Source organism: Leucopleurus acutus, assembly GCF_964270905.1.
Source record: "Leucopleurus acutus genome assembly, chromosome: 16".
Classification (NCBI taxonomy): Eukaryota; Metazoa; Chordata; class Mammalia; order Artiodactyla; family Delphinidae; genus Leucopleurus; species Leucopleurus acutus.
Window position 1 is genome coordinate 68987250 of NC_139158.1, and position 20714 is coordinate 69007963.

The 20714-nt window shown below is 38.5% G+C and overlaps 1 protein-coding gene across 1 annotated transcript in view; it reads left to right on the forward strand.

Moving 5' to 3' along the window:
• Positions 1-20714, forward strand: part of TOP1 (DNA topoisomerase I) — an 86340-nt gene that overhangs the window by 11643 nt on the left and 53983 nt on the right. The window contains exon 3 of the mRNA XM_082857828.1: positions 18770-18872. Coding sequence (XP_082713954.1) covers positions 18770-18872 — 103 coding nt within the window. The remainder of the gene's footprint in view (positions 1-18769; positions 18873-20714) is intronic.

Here is a 20714-nt window from a genome sequence, read left to right on the forward strand (position 1 = left end):
TTTCTGGCAGCTAATGCTTCACTATCAGTGAAAAAGAGTGATGTCTCCATTTATTTCCAATCCTAGGAGATTTTTTTTTCCCTCCTTGGAAAGAATTGGAAAAGCTAGGACCTTAGATTTCCAAAGATGTCCAAACTCATAACTGTTCTAGAAAAAAAAAATTTAGGATACCTATAAGCTCATTAAAACTTTTTCACCTGGAATAGAAGAATAAAAGTTTAGTTTTAAGTTCTGTGTATTTTCCATTATCTTTTTGTATCAGATACCTGTTTTGCATGAATTTTAGGAAATTAGTTTTCAGGTTTCCCCGAACAGGTACATTTGTCAGGGTGACTAGAAACGTTCACATTCTGTGCAAGAGATTCATATGACAGTAGCTAATCAAGTATTTGCTTGAAATAGTTTAAATCCTTGAATGCATTGCCTAAAATAAAAGCTGTGAAATCACCATCTTATTAAATTTGAAGAACTGAAATCTTAGAGGTTAGACTCAGGACTTAAAGTCCTGGGAAACTAATTGTATGAAACATTTCAAATATATTACTATTGTTACTCCTTCCTAATCCATGAGGTGTCTTGATACGGGCAATACATGAAAGCTGTTAAACTCCTCAGAGGAAGGTTCAGAGTACATAGTAGTGTTATGTATAGTGATTTGAACACTAGAAAACTGATTGAGACTAAACGTTAGCTTTACTCTGCCTTATTCTTATAATCAGTGTGTTTTCGCAGGAGTAGATGCAATGACAGTAGTTCTTGCTATTTAACATCGAAATTTTCACAGTTCTAGTTAACCAGGAAAGAACAAAAATGGGGAGGAGGAATACAAATTGGCTAGTCTTTGTAACTGCTGGCTTGTTACACTTGACTTCCAAACTGAAAGCTCTCCAAGGCCACACAGCCCAGTTCTGAAAAGTCTCCCAGTTAGCTCCCTTAGCATACAGAAGTCCACGACAGACAGACGGGGTGGGCTCCGTGGAGATTCAGCTGATGGTGGTTTGACCATAATTAATTACTCTTTCCACTTAAAAATCAAATCACCTTCTTCCTCCCTTGAGTGCAGTGTAATATAAAAATCACACTTCCACAGAAGTTTATAATCTTTTTACAGATGTTAGCACCCTCCTAATCTCAGAATGTTGGGAAAGTGGTCTATAAGCAGAAATGTGCTTGTTTTCTCTTTGGGGAAACAGATTTTAGTGGGTAAACAAGAAGCTAAAAATTTTCCCTCAGTAGTCCTGAAAATGTTATAGAACTTATTTAGGACTGGAGCTAACTTCTAGAATTTAGATGTCAGGTAGTGTTTGTGTTAAGCTCAAATTTTTAGGGGAAGAGTTCAAAGTTATAGTACAATGTGATGAAATATGTCTATAAGTGACTGAAAACAGTGAAAGTGTTTGCATAAATAAGACTAGCAGACTATCAAACAGAATTCATCCTGATTGCACATGTGTAAATATGCATGCCAGTAGGTGCTGTTGTACAAAAGTGAAGATAATTTTGCTCAGTACATTTACTGAAAACTTGATATATTTTTTTAAAGGCCTTCTGCAGCAACCCTGTTTCCCAGAAATGAAGTTCAGTGTGCGTTCTTCTCCCAGAAGTCTATGATCATGTTTTGTTCTGTTAAAATATTCCTTTTTACCCTGGAATGCCTCCTTAGTGTTTAGAACTTGGTACAGTTTAGATAAGTATATCATCTCCATTTTCCTATCTATTTTTAGGAAGGCATTAAGTATTGTAAACTCCTTGAGAGTTAGAAACATCTCAGAACCTGTTTCAATATTGAAGGCATAGTCTTAGATACTCAGTTTCCTTTCCAGTGAAATCTGTCTGCAATCAACACTTAACCCCAAGCCAGAAGTAGCCACTTTTCTCTGGCTTTCCCTGAGCCTTTGTTGTCCTCTTCCAGTTTTTCATTCTAGGCTTTAGAAATTTATGTGGTTGGCTTATTACTTACTAGGAAGTGGGCAAGAGCACTATCTCAACTTATATGGTCAATACAGATGCTTTTAACAAATGTTTAGTTGTGAAATGGGATCCTCCCTCTCTCCTAGCTCACCAACTGGTTGAAAATCAAGTTAGGAACATTGAGAGCTTTACACTGAGTTTTCAGTTCTTAAGCTAATTTGCATAAGAATTACCTGGGAGTGCTTGGTAAAAATACATATTCCTAGTCCTATGCCTTGAAGTTGATTCTGTTGTGGCGCTATTGAGAAATCTACATTTTAAATATATCTTTAACAATTCAAAATGATTCTAATACAGGTGACCCATAAGTCACCTTTGGAGAAACTGATCTATGTGAACTATTTTATTTGGCTAAGATCTGTTTTGTTTCATTTGATTAAGGTACTCCATTGGTCTAGTTATTAAATTTACAGAATTTTTAAAAAGGCATCAGAACAGTGTTTTCCATATGTTTATAAATGCTTATTACTTATCTCACTCTAATTTAAATAAATATCTTCTACCTTTAAACGAGCATTTAGATAAATAGCAGAGATAGTTAACTGCCTTTGCAGCTGTTTAAGTATGTGTCTCATCAGAATCCTAATCCTTTCTCCTACTTCCATGTTTAACTAGCCATTATTTGATCCTGATGTCATCTTTTAAGATTGGTTGACTAAGCGGAGCATGAAGAGTGAGAGGCAGTTTTCATGCTAGTGTTCGTAGGATGTTGAAGGCAGGGCTTGAGGACGTGAAGTGGAGCGTAGTTTAGTGGAATGCTGTGGATCTAACCTGTGGAGGGCACTATCTTTAGGTTAAACTAGGGGTCTTTAGTTACTGATGGCACTGATTGAAATGGGAGGATTTGAATAGAGCAGTGGTTCTTAAAGTGTGGTTTCTTGATCAGCAGCATCAGCATTGCCTGAGAACTTGTTGGGGGAAATGCAAATTCTTGGCCCTCATGCAAACCTACTGGCTCAAGCTCTGGGAGTGGGGGCTCACGGTCTAGGTTTTACCAAGTCAGCCAGGTGATTGATACACACTGAGGTTTCAGGACCAGTGGAATAGAGTAAGATTTGAAGTTCACCTTCTCCTATTGCACCTCTCACATTTTTAGGAGGAATGAAAGACAGTTGAAGTCCATGTGCTCACCAGTGAAACATAGGCTTTGGAGTTAGATAAACTTGGATTCAACTCTCGGTAGTTGGGTGGCCTTGAGCAGATTATGACTCTGATTCATATGAAGCCTATAACTAGTTTTGTAGTAATTCAACCTCTTAAACAGTGTTCCTTGTTTTTTTCACAAGGCCCATGTCTGGGCCTCAATACTTGTTTGATACTTATACTTCCTTATAGTTAGGAATTTGGAGTAATTCAAAATGGGAGCAAAAAATAGGAGCCAGTTACATGATTAGCACCAGGAAAGCTTCTAAAGAGCATATATATATTCAGGCTTACACTTTCTGTAGCTAGTTACCCAGAGAATGACCTGTGCATTTCAAGCACAGTCAGTAGTGATATTCTGGACAAAAAGGGCCCGTTGGCTGAATTAGTAATAGGATGCATGAAGCAACGCATCAACACACTTGATACCTTTATGGCCAGACAAGGTGTGGACTTGGGGCCGTTTGAGGCCCACGCCCATTGGAAATGGGCAGTTTAGGCTGAGCTGGTGGGTTCCTATGCAGCACTGGCAGGAGGTTTGTAGTCACTTTCACTACTTCCCAGGCATTAAGGGCCCACTTAATAGAAGCAAAGGAAGGCAAGCCTGCAGGAATGAGCCTGTCCTAATTGAGCTGGCCTGAGAAGGTACATTTTCAGGTTAGACAAGTCCTTTTTCTCTTTTAAGTTCTGCCTCCTAGGAAAGGAGAAGCATTTTCAGTACGGAAATGTCCTTGTGAAAACATTACTCACTACAGAAGAGTATGTAAAATGCAAATAACCCTCTTAAGGATCTTGTACTGGTTAATTACTTTCAGAGGCAAAAGTAAAAAATTCCAACTTTGTCTTGCGTTTAGAGAACAAAGATGAGTTAGTAAAATGGGACTTCCTTGCCATACTCCTGAAGCTTAAAATAATTGCTCTATCTGGTTTAACTTATACCTTAGTGGACTAATACCTTAGTTGAAATGTTCTCTGGGCAGCACTCGTTGAGTCTCTGATTCCCCTGGAACTCTGCAGAAGTGGCCTGCTTTTGAGATGGCAAACTTCGGCTGACCTTAAGGAACTACACAACATAGTGTCTTGCCGTGTAGGGAAAAGGCCCCTGACTGGGCTCCAGCAGAGGAGTCACTGGTGTAGTGGAGAGTGCTAGGCAAGGCATCAGGACACAGGAAGTCTCAGTCCTGGTTTTGTCAGCACTGTCCAGTGGAATTTTCTGTCATGATGGAAATTGTTCTTGATCTGTGCTATTCCACATGGTAGCTGCTGGCCATGTTGAGCCTTTGAAATGTGGCTAGTGTGGCCAAAGAACTTAATTTTCAAGTTTTATTTTTTCTTTAATTTAAAGTAGCTCCATGTGGCTAGTGGCTTCATATTGGACAGCACAGCTGTAGGTAAAATTTAGATAAGAGCAAAGAGATTTGGGTTTAGATTTTACTTGGAATATGGGAGGTTGGGGCTCTTGGAACTTCAAAATCCAAAACAGGTATGAATTTATGTTATGAGTTTGAATAAAGAACTTCCTTCTGTAAGTCTACATTGCCTTATCCTGGGTGACATGCTAAGAGGATTTATGACTGGTAAGTAAAGTTGAGTTTACCACAGCAGTTGGAAAGCTCAGACAGTTTTCCATTTTACTTGACCCCTTTAGTGCTACACAAAGGTGAACATTTAAGGTACCTGTGGATTGAATAAATTTTCATTTTATCTCAGCAACCCTATGAAATAGGTCATGTCTGTTTTGTAGTTGACAAAAACAGATTAACTTCTGTTTACATATAATACCTTATGGATCACTGTCCTTTAAAATGGTTGGTTTTAGCTCACAACTTAATTTGAAATTGCAAGTTTTTAGTATGTTGCTATGACAAGAAGTTAATTCATATTTGTTCCACTGTAGTCAGTAATAAGTTAATGTCTCACTGTAAGTGGTAGAGAATCTAAGATTGTCCAGGCAAGCAAATAGCACCCAAGATTTTAACTCACCCAAGGTGCTGCTTATAGTAAAAGCAGATCAGAACTCAACTTCTCCACCCCATTGGGGGTCTTCCTGTCATTTGCACGCTCACAGTGAACATAGTGAGTGAGTGTTGACTTACTTATAAGTAATCTAGTCCACCATTAGCCAGACAATCTTAGTCTGGTGGAACAAAGTGAGATTTTGTAGCCTTGACCACTGGCGTATAGTGAACGTATGAGGTCTTAGAAAATAACTTGAGTAAATTGCTTAAAGACCAGGGACAGATCCAGTTTCCTTCAGCTTTAGCTTCAAATTATGATCTGTTATTTTTGAGGGTGGGAAGACAAAATGGAATTGGGATAAAATAAGTAGCTGAATTTTGAACATTTATTATCTCCACTTTTGAAGAAACTGAGGCTCAAGGCTATAGTTAGTAGTAAGCCACACAGCTTGGAGGCTAATTGAAGCCTGTCTGATGCCACAGCTTGAGTTCTTAAATGTGACACAAAACAAGGTAAAGGGGAGCCTGGGTGACTCAGTTGCCTCCTGGGAATCCTGGGTTGTAGTGGAGTGACCTGTGTGGTATCAGACCAAGGACTTGCATTTCTTAGAGCACTTGCCTTCATTTAGTGGATCCTTATCAGACTAATATCGTTGACTAGAAGGCTCTGTTACAGTTTAATGTGTAATCCTTTCCTTATTAAGGAAGGCTTGCCGGCTTGTGCAGCAGAGACCCCTGGATAATTTATTTTTAAGCAGGTTCACCTTGTGCTTGGAGCCAGTTACTCCAAAAATCAGTAAAACTTCTGTTTATCTGAGTACTCAAGAAAAAGGATCTTTTTGTTAACCAGGGCTTTACTAGACCCCGCCCCCCCAACCCCCTTATTTTAGAAGGATCTCTGAAGTCTGCTTATGTACTAAGGAGTTTCATTGGAGGTGGTTAGGAGTGTGAACAAGTGTGATGTTGTTACCACTTCACGGGGATAAATAACAAATTTAACTAGCTTGCTGCTTAAGAAGCAGAATTAGCAGTGGGCTCAGCCTTGGCCTCCCCTTCAGAGTTCTCATTCGTGTGACTGACTCTGTCTAGTTTTGTAGAGCAAGTAGATTTTAACCACTTTTAAATCAAGTATGGCCATTCACGGGCTGTTTGAAAGGAGGAGAGAAGAGGGAACCAGGCTGAGCATGGATATCATTTAGGGGAAAGCCTTAGGTAAAGCAAGGAGGATATTCATTTACACACCGAGCTTCAGAATGGCACCGCTCTCTCTACGGGGGCATTGGGGATAGTTTCTAGTCACTGTTAAGTAATTGCAGAGTTCTGAAAACTGTGCCTTCTTTTGTATGGCCCATGGTGTTTATATTTTTTTACTGGTTGGGGAAAAAATTATTAAATACACCTGAAACTAATATAATGTTATGTCAGTTATACTTCAATTTAAAAAAAGAATATTATTTCATGACACAGGAAGATTATATGAAATGCAAATTCCAGTGTCCATAAATAAAATTTTATTGGAATGCAGCCATGCTCATTCATTTACATATAATCTGTGGCTGCTTTTGTGCTACAGTGGCAGAGCTGAGTATCTGCAACAGAGATTGAATGGGCCACAAAGCCTAAAACTATTTATTACCTGTCCCCTTAGAGAAAAATTTTGCTGACCCCTGGCTTGGTGAGTAGTGCCAGATGCTTACCTTGCTGATTCACACTTGTATGTATCACAGGAAGCTCACGGGACTCTTTTCATAAAACTTGGTAGCCTCTGGCTTCCAGAGGAATCTGTATAAGCCAAGTGTCAAAAGTTTACTGTGAGCTTGCAGCTTCATTAAGTCTTATTCTATCTTTTTTCTAGTCATTCATCTTCTCAACTGAGTCCCAGTGGCAGGACTCAAGTTACCTCTGTCTCTAAGCACGTCTGTGCCCGATGTCCAAACAACAAAGGAAATTTCTATTCTAAAGCACCTGACTACCCTACTCCTTATCTAAGTTGGGGTAGCTGTGTCACCCCTAATGTAGCTCTTCCTTCTTCCTTTCAAATAGGGGCTGGGAAAGTAGCAGGTGAAAACCTCTTTCTTCCTCAGTTGTAGAGCCTCAGTATATTCAGCTGTAAATTTAAAAAAATCCCCAGGGACTGACTCAGCAAGCACCTTGTGCCTGCCTTTTAAAGGAACAGAGAGACCCAGTTGAAGTAGAAACTGAAAATAAAATCGGTAGCATGTCCATTATTGTAGGTGGCTGGTACTTGGTATTAATCACTGCTCAAAGGACCAAGACATGACAGAGCAGGGTTTTTCAAAATATGTTTATAGATTATAGTCACCTGGAGAGCTTGTGTTAAAATACACATATCTGGGGATGATCTTATTCCCAGGTCTCACACATAGGAAAGTTTGAGAACCACTGCTCTTAAAAGAGATTTTTTAAGCATTTAGATTTTTTTCTTTTTATCCTAATTTGTTTGAACTAAAACAACTTTTAAACATCATAGAATTCTTGGGACTGTAAGTGTAAGAGATCAGTCGAGGTCATTTTACAGACTAGAAAACTTGAGACCAGAGTAGAGAAATAAATTACCTAGGACCCCGTCATGACATTGCATGTTTTTTTTATTTTTAATATAATCAGTTGGTCCCTGGGAATAAGAGCCAGAGGAAGAGAGGAAGATGAACTTGAATTTAAGGAGCATAATGGGAGGAGTAGGATGGGAGAGAAGGTTATAAAACAAGTTAAAATAGGGTGCATAGACAGGAAGGGACTGAAAAGACAGATTAAGGTAATTGTAGTGTTGTAAAAGCATAAAAGGAGTCCAATTTAAATGAGGAAGTGGACTGGAAGAGAAAACATCCTATGACCATTTAACCCTTTTTTGTATGAGATTGAGGCCTAAAGCACACCAGTTGGCTGCTTCATGTTGTGTCTTTTCCAAGGCAAGGACATGGAACAACATCTGGCCACTAATCTTACAGAATTGCTGATGTTTAAGAACCAAGATAGGTCCACTTAGGTGTTTTTAAGTCAGTTTGTGGCGTTTCTTCTAAGCATATAGACACTTGGGAAGATGTTGTGATTGGTTTTAGAATTTGAGATTGTGTTGCAGAGCTGGTAAAAACAAAATGGAAAATGCTAGACTGCTATCTTTGAGCAACTCTTAGTCTTTTAATGCATTGTACTACTAAGTTTCTGATGATGAAATTTTACCAAGTATTGAACATTGAGGAGAAAAACTTAAGTACTTTGCAAAATATTTGGCAACCTTCATCTGATTGTTTGGCCCTTTCTTTGACTTGGCATCTATCACTTCTTATGAAGGTACCTTCCAGCTGCAGTATTGAAGTCTGATTCTGGAACTTCATGGGGCCAAGTCCAGGGAAACTTGGGAGACCCTTATGGAGACCCTTTTTTCCCCCTCCCTTTCCAGAGTTACTCATTTAACAGCTGCTGGGTTGGGGTGATTATGATGCTTATTATGGGACTTCATGAGACCAGAGACTTGGTACTTTTTTGCCACACCTAGAACAATGCCTGACACAGAGTTGGTACTCAGTAAATATTTGAATGAATGAATATTGTGAACCCCAGCTTCTTTAAGGAGAGAAGAAGAAATACTTACATCTGCATTTTCTCCCTGGAGTTTTTTGTGTTATTAGCTTGAGAGTACTAGGTCCCTAATGAGGAAACCCCATTAGTTTCAATAATGAACAAGTCAGTTCATGACAAAAGGTCTCGTTTATATACAATACACATTTGGGGAGAAAAAATGATAATTTGGACTTTAAAAATTGGAAATGTTACTAGTGTCTTTCTTTAGAGCTGAATCCTCCCAACATTTTTCTTTTAAATTCCGGAGCTCTTTGAACTTTTAGCCATAACAGCCTCTGTCTTGCATACTTTTAAAGGCTATTAACTATGCACTGGAATTTTGGAAATGTTGTCTGAGAATCACTGTAAAACAGTGATAAGGACTCTTCCATGGGCTGCAAATTGAAATCAGCCACCCATTAAGATGGATCACAGACTGGATTTCCTGGATTGAAACTAGATCAACATTGATAAAGTCTGAATTTAGGCAGCTGTGTGGGGAGAGAAGGAAGGGTAGAGTTCTCTCACCCCGTCAACCCATCCCCCTTTCAGTGACAGGCTCTCAGTCTTCGTGACTGCTTTTAGTTTGGCATTAAGTTCCTGAGGAGATTCTTGCACACCCCTGATACTGACCACACTCCGGATGCCAGTCTTTATCATTGAGACCAGCTTGTTGTCTGTCCTAGACAAAAACAGTCTCAAAATGTTAGAACATACTGGATGTAGAGTGTTAAGTAGAAATGGGGATTTTGTTAAAACTCCAGCTTCTGGGGATGTGGTATCCATGGGTTTAAAGGTCAGGGAGGAAGGAGAAGATACAAGGATTTATCCCAATAGAAGTGATTTAATAAATGAGCAGGTAATGAATATCTTCTTTAGAAAATTAATTTCTTTTTTTTTTTTAATATTTAGGCTGCGCTGGGTCTTAGTTGTGGCACACAGGATCTTTAGTTGTGGCATGCAGGCTTCTTAGTTGTGGTATGCATGTGGGATCGAGGTCCCTGACCAGGGATCGAACCTGGGCGCCCTTCATTGGAAGCACAGATTCTTACCCACTGGATCACCAGGGAAGTCCCTAGAAAATTAATCTTTTCACCCACTGTTTTCACCCAAATCGTTCCACTGTCCACTTTCCTAAGGCACTGGCTATATATCTGTGTGTCAGAGATGAGCAGAGATTATCTTTGACAATGTTGTTTGAGGGCCTCTTTGGGGAAGGCATCTTTTGGTTGAATAACTATTCCCCACCCCCATCCTCCACACACTTGACTATCTTTGAAGGAAGAGCCCATCATATTTTACAGCTACTGCTTTAAGTCTCAAAACCTGTTGTCAGAAGTCAGTGTAAAGAGGTCTGCCTCAAAGCTTGGCAAAGAACCCTTCTTTATACCAGAAAAGTCTCTGCTTTTGTTTATAAGGAAGCAAAGGACTCTCCTGCTCTGATCTGATTACCCTAATCATTTAGAAGAAGGTTGGAGTGGTAAAATCCTTAAAGATCATGGAGTAGTTGATAAAATGGTCAGAAATCTTTGCCAATTCCTTTGCCTTTTCTCTCTTAACAAAATGTAAATGTTTGTGCTTGGGTTGAATTGTAGTTGCATTAGTGACTTATGCAGCTACCTAAGTCACTATGTAGCTTGTAATAAGCTTGGTAACACTGTTAGCCACCTGCTGATAACCACTAAACTCATGCAAATATTTCTACCTGGGGGTGTTAACTGGTTTAGCAGTGTATCCCTTAAAACCAGTAGGTATTTTAGGCTTCTGGGTACAGGATTGTTAGATCAGGCCAAAGTTTTACTTCTTTCTTCGTAAGCTGCATCCAGGAAAGAAAATCAGACAGCCTTTTATTTATCGTTCGCTGGTCAGGCAAGGTGAATGGGCATGGTTGCCACCTTAAATGCATGTATAAAACCTGAACCCTAAGTTATTTGGGATGATTGGGTAGGCTTATTTCAGTTTGATGTAAATTAATCATGAAGAGGGGTCAGTAACAATTGTACCTTATTGACAGTTGTGAACATGTTTGGAATTTTGTGAAGATTAGCCAGGAATTCTGTTACAACCATACACAAAGAATCTGATTGACTTTTGAAGTTAAAATTCTTTCCGGTCACTTAAATTTTCTGAGCCCCAATTTCTTCATCTATAAGAGAGGTGAGTTTACTGAGATTACAGATATCAAGTCAATGATGAACAGATTTGAAGCTCTTAATCACTAACCTATGCTGCCTTCTTATAGACCCAGTAGTTAAGTGACTTTTACCCAAGGTCATACAGTCAGTGGTAGAACAAGATTTGAATTGGATCTTTTTCACTCTATTGAACCAGTCTGCTTCCTTCAGAGGTTGTTTCCAACCTTCTGTGCTTGTCTGTTATGTCTCTAATCGTCATTAGGGTTTAACTATGATCTTTTGTTCTAACAGCATCGTTCTTGAACTTTTTTTCTTTTTTCTCTGGCCCTGCCGAGCGACTTGTGGGATATTAGTTCCCTGACCAGGGATTGAACCTGAGCCCTCAGCAGTGAAAGCGTGGAGTCTTAACCACTGGACTGCCGGGGACTTCCCATTCTTGAACATATTTAACAAAGTGTTTTATGGACTTGGCTTCCTTTTTCATATAATTTGTATATGTGTCTGGTTTCCCTGTGAGGAGTGAACTCTTCATCTTACACCTTGATACTGATTTGGCTACTTGGGGCCGGTTCTGTACCTGGTTTCCAAACCTGCAGCTTCATTGTCATCCTGGGATTAGGCCAGCTTTCAGGTACTTTATAACAGTTGGATCAAATTTTGCTGGATTTATTTGATACTGAAGTTTCTTATTCCTAGGTGTTTTGTTTCTCTTCTGTCTAAGCAGAGGATTGGGACTCTAAAGCTACAAGCAGTAGAAGTGTATCTATATCTTTTTTAAGAAACTGCTTTTGGGACACATGGTTTTAGAAAAGCAAATTAAATATAACTCTGGGATTTTATTTTCTTGTATGCCCTGACAAGAATCAACTCTACCATTTCCTAGCTGGCAGGAAGTACATCACACTTAATTTTGCTCAATCATGAGAAGATACATTTCTCAGTAATAACAACAACAACAACAATAATGATAGTAATAATAGGTAGTTGACTTTCATGGCTCATCTGCCAAGAATTCCCTCTAGAGAGGGAATTCCCTCTACCTTGCTAACTCCCTCTTAGCCTTTAGCAAGACTTAGTTCAAATACTGCCTCCTCCAGGAAGTCTGTGTTAATGCCTCATTGCCCTGTTGGATCCAGGCTCTTTATTTCTGTTCTCTGGTGGAATCAGATTGTTTCTCCTCATTATATTACTTTTCACTTGGAAACAAAGGAGGCAGGTAACCCAGATTCATTATTTTTACTCTTAAGACTTGTTTCAAAATGCTCATAATCCTACTACCTTACTACCCTTTCTAAAAAATAACAGGGCAGAAAAGTAGAAAATTCTACCATGGTGTAAGAGACAGAGGTAATGACACCCATGTGTTTCATGTGTAGACATTTAGAAAAACGTCTGTTACCTTTTTAAATATAGGAGCATCATGATGCAATACAAACACTGTTGCTTTAAGGTCAATCATTTGACATCCGAGATTTTTGGAGATAGGAAAGGAATTTTAATCCATTTTAGCAAGTCTAAAATTAAGGTTTCTTCTCTGATGACCTAATTTTCTCTGCCTTCACATATACATAGACCAGCATAAATTTTCTGCTTTTAAAATATATATTCAGGCTAAATTCCTAGATATGGATTGCTGGGTTAAAACAGAGTATGTGAGTTAGTTCTGCTGGATATTGCCAAATTCCCCCTCTATACGAACCATATGCACCTTTCCAGAGATGTCTTAAGAGGCAAAAATGTGTATTAGATTTGGTGAAATCAGTACTGCCCAGAGTTGTGAAAACTAGAGGTAATACATAAAGCATACTACCTTGTGCAGAATGCACCCTTAGAAAGGGATAACTATTACTCTTGTGTGAAATTGGGAATATTTCCTTATCATAAGAGTAGTAAGAAAATTGAATGAGACAGTGTAAGTACTCTAGCATGGTTCAGCACCTATATTAGTGCCCCTTTTCTCTTGCTTGCCGATGGCTGTTTGGGTTCATATCTTAATTACCTTCCTGGATAGTAAACTCCTTGAGGGCAGAGTATCTGATGAGTCTTGAGCAGGATGCTTTTGATTTAAGAATACATTTCAAATAGTTGTAAACTGAATCAGCCCTCAGAATATAATTCTGAATCTAGTCGTAAAAGTTTGTTGGTTTTTTGCTTTTGTTTTGCACATTATCCATCAAGTCACTGTGTAATGCCAGCCAGCAACTATTCCTGCAATCTGAGAAGACACAGATACTTACCTCTTTTGTCATTTGGAAGTCTCTTTACTTAAAATCTTTGTTAACCTCAAGGAACATCTTAGGTGACAATAACAGAAAATGTTGATTCCTGTTCTCTCTCTCTGTTCATTGACATACCTATTCTTAGGGAGTAACTCTAGTTAAGTTAGAGTGAAAGGAATTAGTTGTTAACGTCTTCTCAAGGCTGCCTTATTTCAGGGATCGATCTTCCTCCCATGTCTTTATCTTGAATTTTTGAAGGCTAGGGTTTGAAACATCTGTCATCAAGAGGTTATTGGGTGACCAGAATTCACAATGAATGGGGTTTTCTGGTGACTTAATATACGGTGGTTTGCACCTTTCATTTCTAATCTCCAGTCAAGTTCAAAACAATTCTTTTTGCATTTAACAGATGCTTGAAGTGGCAAGATCCTTTCTCCAAAACATTTTAACAATATCTATTCTTAGATGAATTCCAGATAAGGGAAAGAGTGTGTACTAAAAGTAATCTTCAAGTCCATTCGTATGCTGTCTACATTTTCACTATGGGGATGTAGATTATTGTGCCCTTATCGGCATCTCTTCTGACCAGCATCTTTAGATTTCCCAGTGTTACCTTAAATACAATAAGACTTCAGTTAGTTTCATCATTTCTTCACTCTTTTTGTTCTCTTCGTTTTTGTTCTGCACAGCTTTCCTGTGTCTTCTTCCAAGGCACCTTGTTCTCGTCACCTCGACTTAAAGTCTTTGAGTCTTCTTTGACTCTTCCCCTGCATTTATTGATTATACATACCAGTGAGTTCCTGGAACTGGATTCTACTTCCTCTTTTTCAACATGCTTTTATGTTTTCTCGTTTCTTCTCAATCCCTTTGTTATCACATTTTTCTAGATTGCTTCAAAAACACTAGCTAGTTATTTTGCTTTTACCTTCTACCCACACTGCCCTTCAATTAATCCTCCTTAAGTATGGCTTTTATTTTGTTCCTTTTCTGGTTGAAGTAGCTCCTTGTCATCCTGAGAGTAGGACACCCTGACTTGGGTTAATTTCATCTATCAGACTTTATCTCTTACTGCTCCTTAACACAAATCCTCTCTTGCACTAGGCTGGTCTTCTCCTTGCTGTACTCTATATAAGAAGAAAAAATAAGGGATTGGAAGGGACGAAGCTTAAAGATAGTGTTTAACTTTCTATTATGAAAAGTTTCAAGCATATTTAGGTAGAGAGTAGTATAGTGAACTCCCACGGATCTTATCTGCTTACTTCAATAACTATCAATCTCTTGCCAATCTTGTTTTCTCTATTCCCATATTGCTCCAATTTTTTTTTTTTTTTTTTTGCCTGAGAGTATTTTAAAGCTAATTGCAGACATCCTTCACCTGGAAGTACTTGCGTATGCATCTTTAAAGGTTATTTATCTATCAGTTTACATAGTGCAGATCATCACTATGGTGGTTTCCCTGTCAGTTGGTAATTTAGCTTGTTTACACACTTTTGGTGTTCATGAGATGCCTCATTCCATTTTGCCTCCCTGTCATTTCTCCTCAGAAGGCCCAGGCTGCCATGTGGAACTATACTATAGCTATTCAGATATTTGAAGAAGTTGTCACATATTATTCTTTTTGGTACCTGTCACAGCACACATAGCACAATTTGAGCATACAGGAGACATGTAATAACTTTTAAAATTAGGGGCACTTGGGTTTCAGATCTTTGACCTAGGTCTTACTTGCACTAGTGGGATTTTCAGCTACAACTTTAAGTTTCTTTCTTTAAGTTTCTTTAAGTTTCAGACATTTTGGTTTTATGTTTTTAGATTAGCAATTGAAAGAATTGGGGACCTGGCTTTCAAAATCGATTCTAAGGTTTTGTGCACTTAAAACAACGTTTTGGGCAGACTGGTTATCTAAAACCTACCTGGAATTATTTTCAACTTTTACTTAGTTTTCTTTTTTCTTTAAATTTAGTGCTTTTTAGTGAGCTAATAATATGTTTTCCTTGTGTACACCAGTACTTGTCAAAATAAATTTTTTAAGCTGGGTAATTTTAAAAAATAACTTCTATATTTTATTATAAAAGTGACTCATCGGGAAAAAATTGGAAAACAAGGCAAAGTATACACACAGAAACTCAAACTGCTTATAAATTTACCACCCAAACTACTTTTAACATTTGGTGTCTATCTTCTAGTCTTTTTGGACATGTTTCTGTGTTTGTTGAATTATACACAGAGTAATTTTTTTTTTAAATATATTATGTCCCTGCCATATGCTTGTGCCATAATAGCAGATCCTAATGTTCTGTTTCTTGTTTGCTAAATCTGGCCTGTAAACAAAATCAAACAACACAGACTTCATTCCAGGTTGTAGTGCTGGTGGCATGTTTTGTCATTATTGTGGTTTTAACCGTAAGTGCTAGTTGGGCATAGAAGTAATGAGGGTATTAATTATTGTCAAGTGAACAGGGGCCACCAACTTTGTATCAGATTGACTCAGCATTTTAAAATTGTAGACTTGAGATTTTCAGAAATTGGAGGGTTCTTTATGCTACATGGAAAATTGGGTTCAAGTCCTATTTCTGACACCATATGATTTTATTTTCCCATCTCTGTGGGATGAGAATTTATTACAGCTGGGTGTACGGTCATGCAAATTTCTGTTTCCCTAGGGCCTGGCACAGAATAAATACTTAATGGATTGTGCCAAATGTGGCTTCTTTTTTTGCTGTGAGCCAGGAGTAGTGTGAACACACACATTGCCTATACATTATTGTTAGTTATCTATTGCTATTAAACATGTTATCTCAAAATTTAATGGCTTAAAATAACAAACATTTGTCTTACACAGTTTGTGTGAACCAGGAATCCAGGAACAGCTTAGCTGGGTGGTTTTGGCTCAGAGTCTGAGACTGCGGTCATCTGAAGGCTTAATTGAGGACCCACTTCCAAGGTGGTTCATTCGCGTAGCTATTGTCGGGAAGTTTCAGTTCCTCACCACATGGGCCTCTCCATAGGGCTGCTTGGATGTCCTAACAGTATGGCAACTGGATTCCTCCAGGGCAAGGAGAAAGATCCAGTGCCTTTTATGACCTGGTGTTAGAAATTGCACACTGACATTTCCACTTTATCCTGTTTTTAGGAGTGAGTCACTAAGTCCAGCCCATATTTAAGGAGAAGGAAGTTAGGCCACACTTTGAAAGGAAGAGTATCAAAGAATCTGTTGGACATATTTTAAAACTACCACATGTGTTGGATACATAAACTTCTAATTGATTCATATTCAACATTGGGGTCACATGTCCCCAGTGAGCTGCATTTTTAATATGCCCTTGGGTTAATTCTGATACACTAAAATTTGAGAGTCACTAACTTAAAAAAGTGGAGAGAGATACCATGTTCGTGGATGCAAAGACACAGTATTTTTTTTTTTTTTTTTGCGGTACGCGGGCTTCTCACTGTTGTGGCCTCTCCCGTTGTGGAGCACAGGCTCCGGACGCACAGGCTCAGCAGCCATGGCTCGCGGGCCCAGCCGCTCCGCGGCATGTGGGAACTTCCCGGACCGGGGCACGAACCCGTGTCCCCTGCATTGGCAGGCGGACTCTCAACCACTGTACCACCAGGGAAGCCCCACAGTAATGTTTTGATGTCACATCTTTCCAAATTGTCCTATGAACACAAACTCCCAGCTGGCTTTTTTTTTTTTTGAAAGAAAACAACCAACTGAATCTAAAATTTATATGGAAATACAGAAGACAGAATAGCCAAAACAATTTTGAAAAAGAACAAAGTTAAAGTACTTGTATTACCTGATATCAAAACTTACTATGGAAAAAAGCTCTACTGTGAAGCTTTAGTAGTCAAGATAGTGTGTGTGTGTGTAGGATAAAATGGGGTGCAGAAACAGATCGATGATTATGTGGTCATTTCATTTCCAGTAAAGAGGCCTAAGGCAATTCAATGGAGAAAAGGCAGTCTTTTCAAGAAATGGTGCTAGAACAACTAGGCATCTTTATAGATTAAAAAAATGTTCCCTGTCCCTTACCTCTGTAAAGCTCCTAGAAAAAAAGAATATTCACAATACACATGTCTAACCAAAAATTTGTAATGGATAATGTATAAAGAACTCTTACAACTTAGGAATAAGACAAATTTTTTTAAGTGGGGGAAGGATTTGAAGAGATACTTTACTGAAGGAGATATATGAGTGGCCAATCTGCACATGAAAAGTTGCCCATCGTTTAATCGGGAAACTGGATTAAAACCACAGTGAGAGGGACTTCCTTGGTGGCGCAGTGGTTAAGAATCCGCCTGCCGATGCAGGGGACACGGGTTCGAGCCCTGGCCCAGGAAGATCCCACATGCCACAGAACAACTAAACCCGTGCACCACAACTACTGAGCCTGCACTCTAGAGCCCGTGAGCCACAACTACTGGGACTGCGTGCCACAACTACTGAAGCCCGCGTGCCTAGAGCCCATGCTCTGCAACAAGAGAAGCCACTGCAATGAGAAGCCTGCACACCACAATGAAGAGTAGCCCCCGCTCATTGCAACTAGAGAAAGCCTGCGCACAGCAATGAAGACCCAACGCAGCCAAAAATAAATAAATTATTTATTAAAAAAAAAAAAGCACCACAGTGAGATACCACTACATACCTGCTAGAATGGCTAAAATTAGAGACTGATAATACTAGGTATTGGTGAGAATTTGTAGCAGTTGGAACTCTAATCCGTTGTTGGTGGGAATGTGTAATGATACAATCACTTGGGAATACAGTTTGGTAGTTTCCTATCAGGTTAAACATATACTTACCGTATGACCCTATAACTTCACTATTAAGTATGTACCCAAGAGAAATGAAAACACATCTACACAAAGACTTGTATATGAAAGTTCGTAACAGATTTATTCGTAAAAACCAATGCCTGAAAAGAACTCAAATGTCCATCAACAGGTGATTGGATAAATAAATTGCAGTGTATCCACACAATGGATACCATTCTAATAAAAATCTAACCAATTACTGATACATCCAGCAACATGGTTGAATGTAAAAAAAATTTTGCTAAGCATAAGAAGTCAGACACAAAAGAGTAAATTCTGTAATTTCATTCATATGAAACTAGAAATGTAGACAAATCTAATTCATTGTGCTAGCAGATCAGTGGTTGCTTTGGGCTGGTGATGGAAAATGGGGATTGACTGGGAATGGGCACAAGGGAGACTTCCGGGGATGATGGAATTATTCTAAATTTTGATTGTGGTGGGGATTATATCTGTGCATATGTTTGCTAGACTTATCACACTTTATCTTTGAAATTGTATATCTTACTGTATAGAAATTATACTTCATTAAAGTTGATTTAAAAAACAGGTATCTCTTAAGGTTTGAATTTTCCAGAAGTTACATAGATAACCATCTGATCTTGAAAGTCAGTGTTCAAGATTTATCCCTTCGAATCATTTATGGCTTAGTCTTCATAGTACCTGATCTACGAGAAGAATACCAAACTGTTGCTTCCTTTTATGGTAGAATTGACTCCCCTCCCCTTCCTGCTTATTTGTAACACATCTTGGTTTTAGAGGCAGGGTAATGGGATGCCTTGTCTGGGCTGCTTTGTGAAATCTTTCCCTCCAATGGAATGTGCTGTTATGGCTACCATGCCATTTAAATCCTGTCATTGTGCTTCTTGACCAGCTTGTCAAGGTAGGTGGGCAGGAGATAGCTCATGACTGCTCTTTACTGACTCATCTCTTATGGTTACAGATTCTCATAAACACAAAGATAAACATAAAGATCGAGAACACCGGCACAAAGAACACAAGAAGGACAAGGAGAAGGACCGAGAAAAGTCCAAGCATAGCAACAGGTAAGGGTTGAACCAGCAAGTCCCTCATCATTCAGCAGTGGGTTGGCTATGGCTTGGCTCACCTGGAACAGGCCTTAACTTGAACCACAGGTAAATACCATGGATAGCAAAGTCAGCAGACTTTGATTCCAGAGTTGTTAAGAGGATGGCCTTGACAATTCAGGCTTCCTGGGGATGCCATTTTTCAGATCAGGATGTACAAAGCAAGTATGGTGAATTGTTAACACATGATGGCATTTAATCAAGTGTCCAGAGAGCTTGCCTTGATAAAAGGTGACTGGATTGGAGACTTGATAGATATATATTTTTCTTCTTTCCGTACTTTAAAGGGTATAAATTTAAAAATTCTTAACTTAGGCTTCCATGGTTTATAAGCCCCTGAAATCATATACAAAAGGTTGGGTATATGAGATATTCCAGGAGAGAACATTCCTAGCTTTCGTCAGGTTACCAGAAGAGTTCAGCTCTCACAAAAGCCAATAAACGCCAATGTAAATGAAACTCAGCGGTGCTGCCCTCTGGGATCCAAAGGAATCAGAAAGATGTTTTCTTGCTTCCATTTTTTTGATGTAGGAGCCAAGTGGTTAAGCCCAGAGACTTAGGTTATCTTTGGATATAGGACCACTTATTGAAAATGAGGACTTAAACTTCCATTTTGAGTTAAAGGCAGTTGTTGGTGAGAAAGCCATAGGGTATTCTCATAGTGGCCAAAGTTTTGGTAGAGGGAACATAAAGTTCAGTCATTTATTGGCACAAGTGCCTGTAGCCTAGAGTCTCTTAGAACTACTTCATTAGGTTGGCTTATTGTCTGTGGACAAGATATTTTCAACATAAATAATAGTCAAAAGTTTCTTGTCCAATATATACAGAAACCTTCTACAAATGAATAAAAATGAGGCAGATAATCCAACAGAAAAATTCATGAGAGGATTGAGTAAGCTCTTCACAAAAGAAGATATCCACATGGCCAATAAAAATACTAGAAGACGCTCAACATTATTCATCAGGGAAATGCAACCTCTATATAATATCCTACACATTGTAATAATGGCTAAATATTAAAATAACACTAATACCAAGATCTTACAATGATGTGGATCAATCCCATTTCTGATGGGACTATAAATTGTTAAATCATTTTGGAAAACTACTTAGCAGTGTCTTCTAAAGTTAACATATGTATACCCTGTAACTTAAGAATTCCGTTCCTGAATGTGTTCTCAACAGAAATGTGTGTATTTGTGCACCAAAGGGCATGTACAAAGCTATTCAGAGCTGCATTGCTTTTAATAGCCCCAAAGTGAAAATCTCCTAAATGCTCATTGATAGTAAAATGGATAAAGTGTGGTATATTCACATCTTAGGATACTATATATAAATAAATATGAAATAACTACGGTTAAAGTAATAAGCATAGGTGAATTCCACAAACCTATGTTGAGTGAAATAAACCAGCCAAAAAATACATATTGTATGCTTCAATTTACTTGAAGTTCAAAAACAAAAAAATTAATCAAGACCTTTAGAATTCAGAGTCATGGTTATCTTTGGGAAGGAAGGAAGGGTAGCAATTGTAAAATGGTATGAGGGGAACTTCTGGTGGGGTATCAATGGTATTTTTCTTAACTTTGGTGGTAATCACATATTTATCGTTATTTTGTGATAACTCTGAACTCTGCACATACGATCAGAATATAATTATGTGTATATGCTACTTTTATTTTATTTTATTTTATTTTTTTTTTAAATTTCATTTATTTATTTATTTTTGGCTGTGCTGGGTCTTTTCTGTGCGTGGGCTTTCTCTAGTTGTGGCGAGCGGGGGCCACTCTTCATCGCGGT